This window comes from Pelodiscus sinensis, chromosome 22, assembly GCF_052426305.1.
Source record: "Pelodiscus sinensis isolate ZL-2025 chromosome 22, ASM5242630v1, whole genome shotgun sequence".
Taxonomy (NCBI): Eukaryota; Metazoa; Chordata; order Testudines; family Trionychidae; genus Pelodiscus; species Pelodiscus sinensis.
Window position 1 is genome coordinate 15,151,023 of NC_143073.1, and position 19,837 is coordinate 15,170,859.

General features: G+C 52.5%; 1 protein-coding gene across 6 annotated transcripts in view; it reads right to left on the bottom strand.

The window, feature by feature from the left end:
* Positions 1-19,837, bottom strand: part of DNAH2 (dynein axonemal heavy chain 2) — a 307,939-nt gene that overhangs the window by 148,141 nt on the left and 139,961 nt on the right. For all 6 annotated transcript variants that reach the window (XM_075908075.2, XM_075908076.2, XM_075908072.2 and 3 more), the window contains 15 exons: positions 11,862-12,042; positions 10,439-10,577; positions 9,528-9,745; positions 8,204-8,302; positions 7,254-7,379; positions 6,287-6,397; positions 5,723-5,911; positions 4,593-4,696; positions 4,183-4,372; positions 3,468-3,648; positions 3,156-3,283; positions 2,366-2,518; positions 2,042-2,167; positions 1,172-1,390; positions 753-870 (listed from right to left, as the gene is read on the bottom strand). In XM_075908075.2, the coding sequence (XP_075764190.2) occupies positions 753-870; positions 1,172-1,390; positions 2,042-2,167; positions 2,366-2,518; positions 3,156-3,283; positions 3,468-3,648; positions 4,183-4,372; positions 4,593-4,696; positions 5,723-5,911; positions 6,287-6,397; positions 7,254-7,379; positions 8,204-8,302; positions 9,528-9,745; positions 10,439-10,577; positions 11,862-12,042 (2,282 nt within the window). The remainder of the gene's footprint in view (positions 1-752; positions 871-1,171; positions 1,391-2,041; positions 2,168-2,365; positions 2,519-3,155; positions 3,284-3,467; positions 3,649-4,182; positions 4,373-4,592; positions 4,697-5,722; positions 5,912-6,286; positions 6,398-7,253; positions 7,380-8,203; positions 8,303-9,527; positions 9,746-10,438; positions 10,578-11,861; positions 12,043-19,837) is intronic.

Sequence of the window (19,837 nt, forward strand, 5' to 3'; positions counted from 1 at the left end):
CACCTCCACCTTTGAAGTGTAGCAACAGCCTCAGGGCTGTTGTTACACTTCAAAGGTGAAAACGTTGCAGGGAGCACGGGGCTAGCAGGGGACTCAAACAGTCGCATTTCAAAGCAGCAGCGCTGCATAGAGCCTGGAGTCAGCTGAGTCTCCAGATGACCCTGGGCTCCATGCAGTGCTGCCACTTTGAAGAGCTGTGGGGAGCCCAGCATCAGGCTCCACGCAGCATTTCAAAGTGGCAGCGCCACATGGAGCCTGGGGTCAGCCGGGGAGTCCTCAGCTGACCCTGGGCTCCATGATGCACTGCTGCTTTGAAACCCTGCATGGAGCCCAGGGCCAACTGGGGATTCCCAGCTGGTCCCAGGCTGCACGTGGCGTTTCAAAGCAGCAGACCCCAAGCTCCACGCAGCACTGCTGCTTTGAAACACCGCGTGCAGCCTGAACCAGTTGGGGACTGCTCAGTTGGCCCTGGGCTGCACGCAACATTTCAAAGTGGCAGCATTGCGTGGACCTTGGGGTGTGGCCCTGGGCTCCACGTGGTGGTGCTGCTGCTTTGAAGCAGCCCCTCCTCTTCTAATAGAGGCAGCAAGGGGTAGGGAAACAACTAGTTGGTCGACTATCCAATAAGTATTTGCATATTGGCCAGTCAACTAGTAGTTCACATCTCTAGCTATGTTCTGCCCCCTGGGCACGACCCACCCCCATCTGTCCATCTCCTCGCTGTCACTCCATGCCTTGGCTCCACTCAGTACCTGCACAGGCTGTCCGCATGACACTAGACAGGATGCCGTCTGTCCACTCATTGGTGCTGAGGTCATACTCTCCGTACAGCTCGCCCAGGGACACAGCCTTCGGGTTGAGGGGGAAGTCCTGCCATTCCCAGATGCCAGCCAGAGTCACACAGAACCAGGACAGAGAAGCACAGGGATGCCACAGGAGCAGGAAAACACAGCGTAGAGCACAGTCAGAGGGGACGGGAAGCCGAGGACTCCTGCCCTGCCCCCCAAGGACCCATTCAGGCAGTGCCCCAGAGGGACTGCCGCCAAGGACTGGAGATGGTGGAACTTTTGGGAGGCCCCATCCCTCCACCCATGAGCAGAGCAGTTTCAGGGTTGTATGCGGGAGGGGCACCCCAAGGAGCAGGCCCCAGGAATGGGCAGTGCCCACTGACCCTGACGAGGTTGTAGGTGGTGTCCCCATTTCGGCACAGGGTGGACATGGTGGCCTGCAGTGTGCGCCAGGTGACTGTCTTGCCACTGCCTGTGTTGCCCACGATCATGGTGGAGTGGCGAGAGTTCTTGGTCTCGTAGAGCTGGATAACCTTGGTCATGGTGAAGGGTGTTACCTGAAGCCCCATCTCCTTCAGCTCCAGCTCAATGGCTTCCTTGAGCTGCCGAGACAGGACTGTCCTGAGTGACTGGCCCACAGAGGGAGACCATAGCCTGGAACTGCCAACACCAGCAGCCAAAGGCCAGAACAACAGATATGCCTGGCCTGAGGTCACTGGCACTGGCCTGCCCTCACCAGCCCTGAGCTTGGTGCCCACAGGCACCCAGAGGGTCATGCTACAAAGCATGGCCTCTCCTGGTCCCCCCGCCAAATTATACACATTCAGCAATGTCCTCAGCAAGTCCAACTATCCCCACACCACAGATGGGAGAAACTGAGGCATGGGGAGATCAGAGAGAGAAACCAAAATCCTGCCAGAACCCTTCCCAGAACCAGGGGGAGAACCCAGGAACCCTGGCTCCTATTAGGGATATAAAGTGTCATTTAGAAAGTAGCTCAGGTATGGCCAGCCCACCGGTTAACTGGTTACTGGTAAGCATTACCCAGTCTGTTACCCTTTTCTATCCTTATTCCCTTCCCAGCTCTAATCACTAGTCATGACTCCCCTCCTTGAGTTCTGGCCCCACTATCCCCCACACCCCTCCCCAAACTGGGAACACAACCCAGGAACCCTGGCTCCATGCCCCTTGCTCTATGAAAGGAAAGCCCTCAGCAAAGCCCCCAGCTGAATGCCAGGGGCCAGCTAGCTGACCCTGCCGTAGTCAATGACAGGTGATTCGATGCCCGGGAAGAGGTCCTGGATAATGCCGTTGAAGAGGGGCACGTCGATCGAGGCAAGCTTGGCGATATTCATGTCCTTCATAGCCATGAGGAGAATCTGAAAGCCACCAGGAGAGCCAGGTAAGGTGGGCACCCTCAGGTGCTGCGCAACCTTCACACCCACTGGCTGGCACACTGAATGCCGCACTCCAAGCAGCCAGCAAAACTCCCCTCTGGCACTGAGCGCCCAGGCCTCCCTCAGCTTCTCCAGCACCAATGGGACTAGAGATGAGTGCAGGGCCCCAGGGCACCTCACCTCTTCGTCAGTGATGTTGGGATGCACCCTGCGCTTCTTCCCAGCATAACGAAGCAGTGACGTCAGTGCCCGCAGCCCAAAGTCATAGTGATCCTGCTTGGACAGCTGCTGCACCGCCAGTGAATACAGGGTAAAGACCTTCTTAGCCAGGAGCTAGGAACAAAGCACAGCCCATCAGCAGGCAATGGGGGGAGAGGGGAGGTGACAGCCAGAGGTGCTGCACTAAGCTTCAAGAGTATGGCATCTTCTTCAGAGTCCTGGCAAGCCCCAGCTCACCCCAGGCTGCAGCACACTAGATTGAGAGAAATATGCTTTTACCAGCAGGGAAAGGCCCTGATAGCCATCCCCTGATCCTCATCTAACCACTACTGCTCCAGCCTGGGGCTATGCCAGAGCCAACACAAGCAAGAACAGAACTCCTCCAACCCCGCCAGCTGATTACCCAAGCCTGGGGTGGGTGGAAGCCTGTGCCCTCTAGAGGGGACATGCCCTATGCATCATTTTCCACTCCCTGAGCCAGCCAGTCCCTGCTCTGGGGCTAGATGGGAGCAAGTGCCCCCTACACAGACCCCATGCTCCACATTCCCTGCCCTCCCCCCCGCCAGCCAGCCAGCCAGCCCCTGTCCTGGGGTTGGGAGGGAGCCGGCACCCCCTAGAGGGGAAAGGCCCTGTGACCTATTCTCTGAGCCATCCAGTCCCTGCCCTAGCTGGGACTGAAATTAGTAACCAGGACATGAACACTCCCAGCCAGGCCAACTGTCAGAGCCACTGGCCATGGGTCGGCAAGTACCTTACAGTTGTTAAAGCCTTCTCCAAAGAGGATTATCTCTGCAATGAGCGTGGAGTCAGGCACCACCATGGAGATGGGGCGGAACATGGACTTGAGGTTGTCAGGCAGCTCCGTCCGTCCGGCATAACCTGCCCCAAGAACCCAGCAATACATTAGCTCTTGCCATCTCCACTCCACAACATGTGCCCCACCCCAGGCCAGGGACGGACTGGTCTAGGGTTCTTCCCTAGTGCCATCATAATGGCAACTGGGGAGAGGCTTCCATGTCTGAGCCAGTGACTCAGCCAGTGAGGGGAATGGCAGGACTCCCACCTGGGTTCATGGTGATAAAGATGCCACAGGACCACACCAGCTTGATCTTATGGCCCTCAAATGTGAATGAACTCATGTTGGCAGCCAAGGCGGACAGGATGGAGAGGATCTGCTGGGCCACCACAGACAGGACTTCAATGTTGATGCGGTTGAACTCATCAAAGCAGCCCCAGGCCCCTGTCTGTGAGCGAGAGCAGGAAGGTGAGAGGGGGCTGTGACAAATAAGGTCCTTCCGCCACACAGTACCCCACCCCTACCTGTCTCCCTCTGTTCTGGAGAGACCTGGGTATAGGGTTCTGTGTGCACTCGCAGGCCTGCAGCCATAGCCACCTTGTTCTCAGCAAGTGTCTGATCCCACTCAGTGTGTTTTGTGTGTCTGTCCTCCTTGGGTTCAAATTACTTATGCTGTGAACAAAGCCCAGACCCCCGAGTTCTGTTCCCAACTCTGTAAGGAGAGTGGGTTCTAGTCATTTAGAGCAGAGTGGCAGGACACCTGAGTTCTGTTCTTAGCTCTGGGAGAGGAAGGGGGTCTAGGAGCTAGAACATGGGGGCTGGGGCAGGACACTTGGGTTCTGGTCCCAGCTCTGGGAGAAGAGTGAGGTCTAGTGGCTAGAATGCATGGGTTCTGTTCCTCGTTCTGAGAAGTGGGGTCTAGCACTCCTGAGAAAGGACCATGTTCTCTGGAGTCAGTACTGTGGTCTGCCCTGATCCTCACCTGAGCCAGGCCTGAGTACATGCGCCCCATGGATTTATAGTCCAGGCCTTCGGAGCAGTTCACTACGATCACATACATGCCAAGGGCTTTACCCAGGTCTTTCACAGTCTCTGTTTTCCCTGTGCCAGCAGGGCCTTTGGGAGACCCTCCGCGGTGGAGGTGGAGGGCTGTGGTCAGAGTTATGTAGCACCTGGCATGCAAGAGGAGAGACCACACATCAACCACCTAATTCCCATCTGCCCTGGGCCCTCTGCCATGCAGGAGCTCACAAAGCACAGGACTAGGGCAGTTTCACTGTCAGGGATCAAGGTATCACCCTAAAATAGCCAGCAAGCTCTAGGTGTATTCCAGTGCACCGGGCCTGCCAACTGCACCTGGAGCAGCAGAGGCTGGGCATGCCCTGCCTGTACCTGTCAGTGAGTGGTGTGATGACCAAGCGTCCGGAGTTGCCCAGGTACTCGTAGCCATAGGGGAACTGGGTGTTGGTTTGTCTGATGACACAATCGTCCAGATCCTGCCAAGGGAAGGGAGGGGAAATAGAGCTCACTGGGCCACACTGCCATCTCCAAGGAGAGATGAAAAGCGGGGAACAGAGGACATGGTGGAGAGCTCTTCAGGAACCCCAGGCATTGAGACCTGGACTAGGCCTGGCTCCTCCAGCCCCCCAAGGTCAGGACTGTCCCCTACAATCTAGCCCCAGGGAGCTCGGTCTCAACTGATAAGGCTCCCACCAGGGACTGGGCCCTGTCCCTGGTGATGGATGGCAAGGGCAGCCCAGAGGGGAAGAAAACATAGGAGGGGATGAAACAGAGCAGACGCAAATGGCAAGAGTGAGGATGAGAGGTGGCTAATGGCCCAAGCAGAATGGCAAATTGCAGGGCTGCGTCTAGACTGGCAAGATTTTGCACAAAATCTTGCCGTCTGTCTACACTGGCCGCAAGTATTTGCGCAAGAACACTGACTTTGTACTGTACAAAATCAGTGGTTCTTGAGCAAATACTCCGACGCTCCCGCTCAGGGATAAGCCCTCTTGCGCAACTGTTCTTGTGCAAGAGGGCCAGTGTAGACAGCCAAGTTAATTTCTTGCGCAAGAGAGAGTCTACACTGGCACGGATGCTTTTGCGCAAAAGCAAATCTTTTGCGCAAAGTCACATGCCAGTATAGACGCTCTCTTGCACAAATACTTTTAACGGAAAAACTTTTCTGTTAAAAGTATTTGCACAAAATCATGCCAATCTAGACGCAGCCCAGGGGTTCACTGGAATTCCAGGTAAGCTGGAGGCAAGTCGTGGTCCCTGAGGCTGAACAGCAGGGGGCAGTGATGTGGATGCAGGTGTATATATCTAGGACAGACTCTGCCCAGTAGGGGGCAGCAAAACCATCTCCCTCATATGCTCTCTCCCCAGGAGGCAGACATCCAACGGCATGGCAGGAGGCAGTGATTGGACAGATTTTGCCCAGCAGGGGCAGCAGAACCAGCTCCACATGTGCCTCATTCACTTAGAGGCCATTCCAGCAGAGGAGTGGGTCTGGGCCTCACCTTGTCCCAGTAGAGGCGGAGTTGGCTCAGCCACTCAAAGGCCGTCACATCCATCAAGCTGCTCTTGTAGAGCTTCTCTATGACATCCCGCGCGTGAATTTCCACCGTCACCAGAGCAACAATTTTCAGGCGCATGATCTTGGTCAGGCTGCCCCGGATGGCCTCTGAGTATTTATTCAGCAAGGACACCTAGCAAGGGAAGTGCCAGTGGTCAGGGGAGCTGAGAACAGTGCGATGGGGAAGCCCACCCACAAGCAGCTAGCACTGGCAGAGAAGTAGGAGAGATGATCTTCAGAGTGCGTGGGATGCCTAAAGATTTAGATGCCTGCAGAGGGAGATCCCCACGGTATGTCCATTTCATTCAGTTTCTCTCTCCCTATCTGGGCATGAGTGTAAGCAGGTGTGACAAATGCATGTGCACATAAGTGTGGCAAAGTCCTCCGGAAGCGTGAGCAAACATACAAGGGTGTGAAGCAATGAACAGTATGTACACATGCACATCTACATATGCGAACCCAGGACTGTCAGTGCCTGCTTGTGAATGTGCTGCACTCTCTCCTTCACCTGCTTCTTTTTCATGACCTTGAGGAATTTCTTGTCCCCTCGCTCCTTGCAGTTGGCCAGGCATTTGGTGACGTCTGCTGTCCACTGGATCTGGCTGGCAGTGATCACCATCTGAAAAAGACCAGCAATGGGGGGAGAGAAGGGCCCTGGTAAATGCCCTACTCCACAGCCCCACAGAGCTGTCAGTTCTGGGGAGCCCCTGCTTGCAGATCTCCATCACCCTAATTCTAGAAGTGACCATTTGTTATGTGCGCCACATCCCTCTTCCTCTGAACAGCTCAACTGCTCTGCACTCCAGGGCACCTTCTCTCCTGCCCAGGGCTCAGCACTTCATGAACGGGGTCAGGGCCACTAGAGCCCTTTTACCCAGGGGAAAACTGAGGCCCAGCAGGGAAAGTGACTAACCCTGTATTACATCCTGCTAGAGCTAGAAATGGAGCCTAGCAGTTCTGATTCCCTAGCGCCTACTCTAACACCTAGGGCTCACTCTCCAGAATCGAGGGACAGAATCGAGGAGTCTTGATTCCCTCGTGCTAGCTTTAATGCCTAGAATCCAGCCCCCGGCTCTTACCCACCAGCCCCCACTCTTCTCCCAGAGCTGGGGAGAGAACCCAGGAGTCCTGGCTCCCAGTAGCCCCCGCCCCGCTCTAACCATTAGCCCCACTCCCCTTAGATCCAGGATGAGAAGTCAGGAATCCCGACATTAAATATTCTGCTCTAAATTCTGAACCCTCCTTCCTGTGTTCAACTGAGTGGCTGGGCTAAGGCTCCCTAAACTCATTTCATGTATGAGCTGAGCCCATGCAATGCATCAAAGGCCTGATCCAACCCACGTCACTAGAAAAACTCCCAATGAATTCAGTGGAGTTGGATCAGCCTCTAAAGCCAATCCATGTGACCCAGAAACCACCCCAAGCTGCTGGCTGATCTGGTACATGGCCCAGCTGCCCTGGGGTGCACTTGTTACCTGTCCAGCCCACTCCTTCACCCACTTGTCCCTTTTCGTCAGCATCTTTTTCAGGGCAAGGCGGCAGTTTCTCAACAGCTCCTTCAGGGTCCAGCGCATGGCCCGCTCTACATCACACAGCCACTCCTGGAAGGCAGGCAGATGGGTGGCTGAGGGTACAGCTACATGCAGGTAGAGATGCGATCATAGCTTGCTCAAGTAGCCCTGGTAGCAGGGTTGTAGCACAAGCTAGCTGCTTGGGCAGTTCACCCCAGCTGGCTGGGAGCTAGCCTGGGTTATGTCCTGCTTGTGATGGCAATTCAGCCAGACTGGGAGGAAGGAGGCATGGTTTGGGACAGGGTTATGAGCTGTCCTAGGCACTGGACTCTGAATCTCTCTGGAAACAGGGGGATTGACAGAAATGGAAGGGAAATAGGGGGTTCGCTAGAAACACCGTATTGGGTACAACGTAACCTGATTATTTCATGCCAACCTCATTTCCCTGACAAGCAGGAGATGCTGACCAGGGCCTGAAGCCAGGAGGCAGAGGGGATTTCAGGGCCTGAAAAGAGAGAGGGGCTGGCACCTGTTGCCCATTCCCACCTGCATCAGGAAAACTGCCACAGAGTGGACACAGACTCAGGAGGGGGAGTCATTTTGAACTGACCATACCAAAGTTGTGAAACAACAGAAGCTGAGGACAGGTGGTTGCATGGAGAACACAAGGGGGGGAGGAGAGATGTTGCACTGGGAGAAGCCCGTCAATGCTTCTACATGGTGCCTTTCCTACTCACACTCACCACTGCACTTAAGTCCCCATCTCCCCTCCCTTGTGTCTCCTCTCACTCTTAGCTTCCCCCTCCCTGTGCCTGAAACAGGCAGCAGTTCATGCTGAGTCAGAGAAACCACTGGGCGCAGGAATGGCTACCCAAAGGCCCAGCTCCCACTGCCCCAACCCGAAGAGCCCTCACCTCCACGGGCCCTTCCAGCAGCACTGAGTGGGCAAATTCCACATACTCCCCATCCAGGGAGTACATGCCCACAGCTTCAGACTTGTTGCCCATTCCCACCTGAAAAAAAAAAAAAAGCAAATGATGTTCCGCCCAGCCCCACACCATCTCCAAGTGCCTCTTGGATTCCCATGCTCCGAATGAAGTGGGCATGAGGATCAGAGAGCCCAAGGGCAGGCTAAAGGGTGGGGAAAGGGCTTGGCATGGCTGTCAAACTTGGCAATGCTGTCAGCTTCCTGTACCAGACCAGAAACTGTCTCCTTCCTCTGTAACCACAAAATTGCTCTCCCCATCCAGAATCCATTTAGCTAGAGATCTCTCATCTGGCATTAAGACTTGGGATGTGAGAAATTAACTGCTGAGGGGTAGAGCAGCTCTCCACCTGCTGCGGGCAGGGGGCTGTTCCAGACCTACAGGGCCTGCCACAGGGGTGCTTCAGCCTAGCTCTCACACCTGGTTAACCAGTACTAAGCAGTATTTTACATCTCTAAGATGCAACCATCCTTGAAATAGGGCACAACAGCTGTTTATCCAGGAATCCCTGGGGGACTCAGGGTAGCTGTTTAAACAGTTAGGTGTTGCAACCTCTGTGAAGAAGCATGATGACTGATACCACTGCACTGCTAAACAGATGGTTAAGTCAAGAAGCAAAGGAGAAGCCCCTCTTGGTCCGAAAAGTCAGCTGAACGGCATTCCCCATGCTGGGATTTAGCCAATCCCCAGGGCTGAAGGGGGAGTAGGAATCCGAATAAGCAGGAGCTTTTCGGGCAGCACTATCGACTACGCTATCACCACCACTCCATCACCACCACCGCCTTATGCTCTTAAATGGACAGAGAGGAGCCGGTGTGCATAGACTCTAGCTCAGGACAATCCCCTCCCCACCACTCTGCATTCTGAAAGGGACAGAGCAGTGGCAGCCAGTCCTATGGATCCCAGCACAAGTTCCCCCACCCTCAGTTACCACTCTGCATTTTTAAAGGGACAGAGCAGCGGCAGCTTAAGCTGGGGTTTTCCTGAGACCTGGCAGGGGACCAGAGACTGAGAAAGCGTCTTTGTGCACTGGCTCCTCTCTATCCCTTTAAGAGTGCAGAGCTGGGGGGAGGGGTTGTGATGAGTCCTGGAAGGGAGTGCTGTAACTGCCTTTCCCTAACTACTAGTCAACTAGTCGATGGAAATTCCATCGACTTCTCAACTAGCAAATTAATCGCTACTTAACATCCCTAATGGAGAGACGGGTTGTGGGCTCTGTATGCAGCAGGAAGAGGCTGGGCTGGCTCCACACCTTCTGGATTTTGAGGGACTTAATGTTATCGAAGCACTTCTTGAGGTGGGGCTGCACGGCCTCAGGGTTGCGCGACTGGCCCAGGATCTCCAGTAGGTCATCATTGGACAGGAAGTAGAAGCGGGGGAAGATGTGGCGCTTAGTCTCCAGGTACATGTCTAGGGATTTCTGGATTTCCTCCAGGGCACCGTTCATCTCAACCAACTTGTCCAGGAGGCCTGGGGGAAAAGCACCACAGGCCCTTTGACTCCTGCTGGCCCCAACCCAGACAGGTCACAGCAACCTTGCCCCAGAAAGCTCCCACCACCTCCACCCCTTCAGATGCAAGGTCAAGTCCTCGTCCGAGATTGCAGAGTCCCACTTTATTTGCTCACTCTCCCTCCCCTAACTCAGCTTATTCCTACTACCGCTTGCATGGAACAGCCTCCCATTCCCATGAATCCAACACTCCCTGTGGCTCTGAGTCACCCTGTCAGATCATCAGGGTGGCAGCCTGCTGTCTCCTGGCATCTGCCCCAGGTGCAATGAGTCTGATCAGTTTCAGAAAAGGTCATAGAGCCACAGAATAGTAGAACTGGAAGGGACCTCGAGATGTCATTGAGTCCAGTCCCCTGCCCTGCCCCAGTGTGCTGCTATCTTTCACATTGCAAACAGTGGCTTTGCTTTCCATTCTAAAACACAAGGGACTACAAACAAGATCAAGCCTGTTACAGGGGGTTGTTTCACCCTCCTGAGCCCTGCCCCAGCTCCCTACAGCACCGAACCAGATACGGAGCAGATCCCCCTTCAGGAGCTAGAGACAAGAAGAGGCTGCAGTTTGCAGAGGCAGCCCCATGGCAGGGAACAGGGTAGAATAGGAAGAATCAACCAGCTGGTGGTGTGGGGTCTGGAGGGAGGGGAGCATCAGCTACCTGGGTAATGTGTCCCACGCAGAGCATTGTTATCCTTGTTAAGTCTGTCCATGATAATTTTCCAGCTGGTATTGATCTGATCAAAGGAGGCCGATTCCTGGGGCAGCTGCTTTCGGATGTCTTCTCCCAGGAAGATGTTCTGTGGGGGATTGGAATAGAGAGGGCAGGAATATCCCAGGGACAATCTGCCAGGCAGGCTGCTTCCCAGCCCAGAGACAATCATGGGCCAAGCCATTGAATCATGAGCCACAGGTCACTGCATCCTAGGTCACAGCGTCAGCTGCTGTGCTTAGCAACCGAACCCCACAATGGCCTGATCCCTGAGGGAGACCAGGGCTTGTATCAGACCCACAGTGTTGCACAGGGAGAGGGACCCTTCCCCTGACTCACAGGTCCTGGAGACAAAGATCCAAGTGTTGGCTCTGCATGTGAAAGCTCTGCATTGCTAACTGACAGGCAGTGTGGGATAAGGATGTTAAAATGCGGTTAATTGACTAGTTGACAGACACTTCTGCATTCCTCCTTAGAAATGTACAAGAGACCCCACTGGGGCTCTTGTACATTTCAAAGGAGGAATGTGGAACTCTGCATACAGCCCAGGGTCAGCAAAAATCCCGCTGACTCTGGGTGCCTTCTTTGAAATGCACAAGAGTCCCCAGCAGGTGCATTTCAAAGCCATGGAGCCCGGGATCAGCAAGGTGCTCAAAGAGTATGCATGCCACTAGGAGCCCGGGTCAGCTGGGGACTCCCTGCATTCCTCCTTTGAAATGCCAGCGGAGGCTCTTGTGCATTTCAAAGGAGGAATGCGGAAGTGCCTGTTGACTAATCAATGGAAATTCCATCAACTAGTCAATTAACCATATTTTAACATCCTTATCCCATACTACCTGCCAGTCAACAACGCAGGAGCTGCCCCAGTAGTCTGCCACCCCAGCTGACCCCGGGCTCCTAGCAGCATGCAGTGTAGAATGGAGGCCGGGGTCAGCGGGGGACTCAGTCTCCCGCTGACCCCAGGCTCCATGGCGTTGAAATGCACAAGAGCCCCTGCTGGGGAGGCTTGTGCATTTCAAAGAAGGCACCCGCATGCAGCCCGGAGTCAGCGGGACTTCCTGCTGGCCCTTGGCTGTACATGGAGTTCCGCATTCCTCCTTTGAAATGCACAAGAGGCCCAGTGGGGGCTCTTGTACATTTCTAAGGAGGAATGCGGAAGTGCCCGTTGACTAGTCAAAAAACTATCCAATAAGCAAATGCTTATCAGATAGTTGACTAATCGACTAGTCTAACATCCTTACTGTGGGACCCCCCAACTGGTTCCTGGCCAGGAGGTAGAAGGGGCAGTGAAAGCTGCAAACCCAGGTCCTGTCCATCACTAGTGGGGCAGAGACTAGCGAAGGGCAGAGACGCTGGTTGGGGAATTGCTCACCTCCAGGTACATCCACTGCCTCTGCACAGTCAGCACCATCTCTATCACCTCCAGGATGAGCGAGAGGCAGCGCTCCCATCGATCTACCTCCTTCTCAAAGGGCTTGACAAAGCGCGAGGCCTTCATAGTGGAGAGGGAGACCTGGTTATCCTCTAGTGCCTGGAACGCCTCGTCCGTCCCCCTGCAGGAACCAGAAGAGAGACATTGAAAGGCCTGGGCTATGGAGCTCACACACCAATGGGCCTCCACCTGCCTTTGGGGCACACCATTTGTGGCCCATTCATCCCAGTGCCTCTCTGCAAAAGCTGCCCACAATAGGGCCTGTTAGGGTGGCAGTTCTGCAGCACCTGTCCTGCTGGCACTTCAAATGATGCCCCAAATTCAGCTCCTGTCAGGGCCACAAAAGAAGAAGTTACTCATCTTTAGCAGTAACTGATGTTCTTCAAGAGGAGCATCCCAGTGGGTGCTCCATAGCAGGTGTCGGTGCATTTCAGCACCACAGACCATATTCTTCACAGCAGTGCCTAGGGGGCCATGCATGCATGGAAAGCAGGGCACACGAGCACCATGCAACTTGATCACACATGTGCGGCCACCCTCCCCTCAGTTCCTTCTCTACCCAGAAACCTAGCCTAATTAAAAGATCTCTGAAGTAGAGGGGAGGAAGGGAGGGTAGTGGAGCACCCCCAGGGACACTCATCTCAAAGAAGAAGAAGTTACTCACCCTGTGAAGTAACGATTGTTCTTCAAGATGTGCCCTGTGGGTGCTCCACTCCTGGTGTCGAGTCCCACCCTGGCACCACAAATCAGAGAGCTATCAGAGCCGTGGTCTGCCAGACCGTGCAGGCGTGGCTGCCTTTGGCGGCGTTCGCAGCTTTGCTCTGTTGCACGTGGTCCGGCCCCGCTCAGTTCCTCTCACCCGCTATCTGAAACTAGAAACATAAAATTCCAGAGCAGGGAGAAAGGGCAGGTCATGGAGCACCCATAGGGCACATCTCGAAGAACAATCATTACTTCACAGGGTGAGTAACTTCTTCTTCGAGTGGCCTCGTGGGTGCTCCATTCCTGGTGACTTTGGAGCAGTACCCAAACATTTGAGGGCTCCAGAATTAAGGTTTTTGGGTACAAGAGAGAACTGCTGTAGCCACCGAGGAATCGGAAGCAAATTGATTTACTACAGTGTGGTGCTTCATAAAGGTAGAGTGGGAGGACCATGTTGCTGCTCGGCAAATGTCTCGAAATGGGACACCTCTTAGAAAGGCTGTAGTAGTGGCTACTGCTCTAGTAGAATGGGCCCTGGGTGGGCAGGAAAGAGGTTTGTTACATATGAAATATCAGGTGGTAATACATGACACTATTAGTCTTGCAATGCGCTGGGAAGTTAAGGGTTGTCCCTTGGAGCGGTCCGCTAGCGACACTATTAGACATTCCGATTTCCTGAACTGCTGCGTTTTTCGATGTAAAACGCTAGTGCCCTCCTTACATCCAGTGTGTGTAATACTGAGTCTTGCCTTGAAGTATGAGGCTTGGGATAGAAACAGGGAAACACAACCGGTTCGTTGATGTGAAAATCCATACAAACTTTCGGAATAAATGCCGGATGAGATCTCAGTGTCACTGACTCTTTAGTAAAGACTGTATAAGGTGGTGATGACACGAACACTGCTATCTTGCTCACTGCGAGTTGATGTAAGGGCAAGCAGAAATAGAAGTTTAGTGATAAGGAGTTGCAATGATATTGTGGCTAAGGATTCAAAGGGGCGAGTCAATGAGTCCAGAACAAAGTCTATGTCCCAGAATGGTGGTGGTGGTGGTGGTGGTGGTGGTTGTGGTGGGTTGAGGTTCATGAGTCCTTTCAGGAACCTCTTTGTGGTGGGGTGAGCAAAAAGGAGAACCCCTCCTCCACACGATGAAATGCACTAATTGCCGCTAAATGCACTCTCAAGGAGGCTATTGCAAGGCCTGTGTCATGAAGATGTAGAATATAATCAAGTATCTGGGATACATTAGTAGCGTGCAGATCCATATTATTACTGTCGCACCAGGCCTTAAATCTGGTCCATTTGGCTAGATAAGTGGAATCCTTCCTGCTGTGTATTAATACTTGTTTGACTCTTTGTGAGTATGAGTGTTCAGCAGAGTTGAACCAACTAGCATCCATGCCGTGAGGTGGAAGGTTTCGGATGACACAGGGAGCCATTGTCTTGATTCAAGAGGTTTGGGAGAAGAGGAAGAGCATAGGGTATGTCTACACTACCCCCCTAGTTCGAACTAGGGGGGTAATGTATGCATACCGAACTTGCTAATGAAGCCCGGGATTTGAATTTCCCGCGCTTCATTAGCATAAAGCCAGCGCCGCCATTTTTAAAAGCCGGCTAGTGCGACCCCGTGCCGCGCGGCTACACGCGGCACGGACTAGATAGTTCGGATTAGGCTTCCTAATCCGAACTATCTGTACGCCTCGTTCCTCGTTCCACGAGGCGTACAGATAGTTCGGATTAGGAAGCCTAATCCGAACTATCTAGTCCGTGCCACGTGTAGCTGCGCGGCACAGGGTCGCACTAGCCGGCTTTTAAAAATGGCGGCACCGGCTTTATGCTAATGAAGCCCGGGAAATTCAAATCCCGGGCTTCATTAGCAAGTTCGGTATGCATACATTACCCCCCTAGTTCGAACTAGGGGGGTAGTGTAGACATACCCATACAGTGCTGTGACAGACATCTGGTGGAGTGTTGAATACCAGGGCTGATGTGCCCACACTGGCACTATGAGAATTACTTGTGCCTTTTCTATGGTGACCTTTTCCAGAATCTTGGGTACTAGGACGACCAGGGGAAAAGCGTATAATAATAACGTTCCCCAGTGGCGGAGAAAGGCATCTCCCAGAGAATGGCGTCCTATTCCTGCTCTGGAACAATAGTTGGGACACTTGGCGTTGGCTGAAGTCGCGAATAAGTCTATAGTAGGAAATCCCCACCGGATGAAAATACAATGCAGAATGTCTGTGCGAATTTCCCATTCGTGCTCATGGGGAAAACATCTGAGTGAATCCGCAATAGAGTTGTGGATACCCAGTAGATAGGAGGCCATTAACACGGTGTTGTTGCGGATACACCAGTTCCACAAGCGCATTGTTTCTATATAGCGGGATCGGGATCGAGTGCCTCCCTGTCTGTTCACGTAATACATGGTGGCAATGTTGTCCATGAGGATTCTGGTAGTCGTGTTTCTTATATGGTACTGAAAATGCTGGCACTTGTGTCGTACTGCTCTTAGCTCAAGAACGTTGATATATAAGAGCATCTCCTGAGTGGACCAGCGACCTTGGACAGTGAGGTTATCCATATCCGCTCTCCAATTGGTAAGAGACGCATCCATTGTTATTTGTTTTGACGGTTGTGGGCGATGGAAGGGAATGCCCTTCATGAGGTTGTGTGGCTTGGTCCACCACTGCCGGGATTGTTGCACATGTGGTGGTAGTACCACTACTTTGTGGACGCTGTCTTTCACTGGAGTATAAACTGTGGCCAATCAGTGTTGGAGGCAGCGAAAATGCAACTTTGTGTTTTGAACTACAGTAGTTGAAGCAGCCATGTGCCCCATTGGTTGTAAACAAGCGCTAACGGGAAGCGTTGGAGCATGTGTCAGCGTGTATACAAGGTCTCGAATTGCAGTAAAACGTTCAGTGGGTAAGAAAGCACGTGCTGTCTTCAAATCGAGTCTTGCTCCTATGAAAGTCAGGTCCTGAGTCAGCTCTAGTGAAGACTTTTGCACATTTATGAGGAGACCCAGAGATTTGAAGGTCTGAGAGGCCATTGTTACCATTTGCCTCGCCTCTGTATATGTTCGTGCTCTGATGAGGCAGTCGTCCAAGTAGGGAAAAATTGTCACTCCTACTCTGCGTAAGTGGGCAGTCACTATCGCTAGGGTTTTGGTGAAGACTCTGAGTGCGCATGCCAAACCAAAAGGCAGTACTCTGTACTGAAAATGGTCTTCCCTTAGTTGGAAGCGGAGGAAACGTCTGTGTGCCACATGGATTGCTATGTGGAAGTAGGCATTCTGCAGGTTGAGGACTGCAAACCAGTCTCCCCTGTTCAACAATGGAATGATAGTATTTAAAGTCACCATCTTGAATCGATGTTTCCGGAGGTAGTGATTTAACTTGCATAGGTCCAAAATGGGTCTCCATCCTCTTGTCTTTTTTGGAGTGAGGAAGTATCAGGAATAAAATCCTTTCCCTCAAAACTGTCTTAGTACCCTCTCTATCACACCGATGTTCAGAAGGCACTGAACTGCTTGTTTCAACAGGTGCTCGTGAGAGGGGTCCCTGAAAAGGAATGGGGTAGGTGAGGTAGTTGGGGGAATGGTGAGAAAGGGAATGGAGAAACCAGATTGTACTACTTCCAGTACCCACTTGTCCGAGGTGATATTGGACCAATGATGGTGGTATGGCTTCAGCCGATGGTGAAAGAACTGGACAGAGTTGAACGTGGGAGTCGTGTTTGCATCCTCGATGGGGAAGTCAAATTTGCTGCTTTGCCACAGATTGATTGGACGAACGATTTATCTGGGGCTGTTTGCATTGAGGATGTTGTCAGAAGCGTTGGTTATCTTGGGCACGTGGTTGTTGTTTATTAAACGTGTAATCAAACCTTCGTTGATAAGGGTAATAATGTTTGCGCCTATAAGGATGTGTGTGCATTCCCAATGTACGTAGAGTAGTATGGGAGTCCTTGCCAAAATGGAGAACCTCATCGGTGTTAGGAGCGAAAAGCTTGTGCTTATCAAAGGGTAGGTCTTCCACCTTATTCTGAAGCTCCCGCGGGGCTCCTGCAGAGGCTAACCAGAAAGACAGTCTCATGGCAACTCCCGTAGCTGTGACTTGTGCGGCTGTATCGGCCACATCCATGGCCATCTGTAAAGTGGTATTACAGTATATGTACCCCTCCGGGACTATGGCCTTCAATAAAGGTTTCTTGGCATCTGGGAAGTGTTGTAGCAACTCCGCCAACTTTAGATAATTGTTGAAATTATGGTTTGAAAGATGGGCCAAATAATTTGCAATACGTAATAACAACGTAGCCGAAGAGTGAACTTTACTGCCAAAGATATCTAATTTCTTACTGTCCTTGTCTGACAATGTGTTTTTGTATTGAGGTGCTTTTGCTCTGTGCTGCACCGCATCAACTACCAGGGAGTTGGGTTGAGGATGACTGAAAAGGAAATCCAACCCTTTGGCGGGCACAAAATATTTCCTATCAACCTTTTTACTTGTTGGCGCAACTGATGTCGGGGTCTGCCATATTTCCTCTGCTACTTCCATGATTGCTTCATCAATAGGAAGGGCAATTTTTGCTCGCTGTTGCTGTCGCAGATTCTTCAGGAGATGATGTTGTTTAGTGGGAACAACTGCTAATTGTATTTCTTGTGTGTTTGCAACTCTTTTGAACAGGTCCTGAAACTGTTTCAGGTCAATCAGTAGAGAGATGTCGCCTGGAATCATTGCCTCATCCAGTGAAGAAAAGGTACAATCAGTTGTGGTGAAGATCTTCTGCTTCGGACAATTGGCCTTCTTCTGGTTCCGAGTGTTCGTGGTGGGCAGCCAGGTTATTCGATGGAGATGGCGAAAGTATCTGCTGCGAGCGCTCAGGTAAGTATTGCACGTTGGGTGATAGGGGGTTCATGAAGAGCCCCTGTAGGACAAAGAAGCGTGCCCATGGTGGAAATGATCATAGTCAGCCCTGTAGTAGTGTCCATAATACTGTTCAGAACGTGCTGAGGACGAGTATCTGGAGGATCGTTCACTGCGGACATAATAGACATGCCATGGTGATAGTCTAGGTGATCTACAACTTGGTGACCACCTGGGTGAATGAGAACGCGATGGAGAGCGTCACACTTCTATGTAGACAGTGTCCCTATAGGCGGGTCATCTGTGTGTTTGGTAGGTAGGAGAGACACTGTAGTCCTGGTGCCGTTGGTGCCTTGGTGGAGAAGGAGACGGTCCTGGAGAAAAGGTAGGAGACGGAGACAGTACCTTGTAAATTTCCTTTGCCGCTTTGCGAGGTGGGGAGCCTTGTCAATTTCATGCACAGCTGGTGAGCCCAGTGCCAAATGTGGCTGCAGTGCTGAGGAGCCCCCACATGGGGGCGGTGTTGACGGTGCCACCAATGTGGTTGGTGCCGGCATAGTGCGCGGTGCTGGCAGTGTAGCAGGGGATGCTTATGGATTCGGCACCGAAGGAGTTAATCACACCACAGCCGGCACCGCTTGAGCAGCCGTTGGCGGTGCTGGCTTTCGCGCTGCTGCTAGAGCCAACGTGGCTCATGCTCTTGGTCCCGGCTCAGAGGATCTCTTTGTCCTGGGAGCCGCTTGCTGTCATGGGGTAGTAGCCCCAGAAGATTTCTCAAGGCATCTTGCCCTGCTGGTAGGCGGGAGGAATCGTGTTGGGGACGCCTTCTTCTTGTTTGTAATGGCCGTCCCAGGAGATGTGGCCCGCCGCTTATGTGTTCCTGTCCCTGAGGTTGGGATGGCATCAGCCTCAAGAGCCTTGCCATACATAATCATTTTGAGACACGTCTTGATCCTTCCCCACCCTTGCAGTTAACTTAGTACAATGGGTACATTTTTGGGGGACATGAGTCTCCCCCAAGCACCTAATACATGAGTCATGTCCATCAGAAGCCGGCATGGCTTCTCGGCAGATGGAACATTTTTTAAAACCCGGGGATGCCGACATAGTTGAAAGTGATCGGGAGAGAGAAATTGACCAGCTGCTCTCCCGCGTCCATCTGTCTCCTTATTCCTTTAGTAAAGCAGGTAGCCGTAATGGCTTGTCCTAAAGTTATGAGGGAAGAAAAAAAATTGTTTTCATATAGTTAACTAGAAACTATTGAAGAGAGTAAGTAACTGATGAAAAGCTCTGAAACTATTTACAGTTGTTGACGAGATCTAAAGAGAATGATCAAAGCTGAAACTGACAGAAAGGGAGCTCCGTCCGCGACCGGGGGTGGATGAGAGGAACTGAGCGGGGCCAGACCGTGCGCCACAGATCAAAGGCGCAAACACCACCAAAGGCAACCATGCATGTGTGGTACAGCGAACCACAGCTCTGATACCTCTCCGATTTGCGGCGCCGGGATGGGACCCGACACCAGGAGTGGAGCACCCATGGGGCCAATCGAAGAAGAAGAAATAGTTACTCATCTTGTGTAGTAACGGTGGCTCTTCAAGATATGTGTCCCCGGGGGTGCTGGTGCATCCTTGCACCGGAAATTAGAGATTTTCTAGCAGTGCCCACCACGCCACACACATGCTGTAGCACCCCCCCCCGTACCGTTGGTATCCATTAGGTGCATGCACAGCGCAGCTCCCTCTGTTCCTTCTCTACCTTTGCTAGTAAAGGGGCTCCAAAACACAGGAAGGAGGTAGGGTAGTGGAGCACCCACGGGGACACACATCTCAAAGAACCACTGTTACTGCACAAGCTGAGTAACTCTTCTTCTTCTTCTTCTTCTTCAAGTAGTGTCCCTGGAGGTGCTCCACTCTGGGTGACTATAAAGCAGTGGTCGGCTCATGGAGGTGGATTTGGAGCCCTGTCATTGTCACCGAGGATAATATTGCTTGTCTGACAGCCATGGATTATGCGATGGAGGATGCCAGAGTATAATGTTGTGCAAATGTATGGTCCGATGACCAAGTGGCTACATTGCAAATGTCCTGGAGAAGTACATTTTTGAGGAAAGCTGTTGTAGAGGACAGGGCCCTGGTAGAATGGGCAGTGATGGTGCCCAGTGGTTCTTTGTTGTGGATGGTGTAGCATGTGTGGATGCATGAAAAGATCCACTTGGAGATTCTCTGAGAAGAGCTCTTTAGATCGTTCTGCAAAGGCTAGGAAGAGTCTAGGAGATATTCGCCAGGCTCTTGTACGATCAACGTAGAACATGAGTGCTCTGAGGACGTTGAGGGTGTGCCAT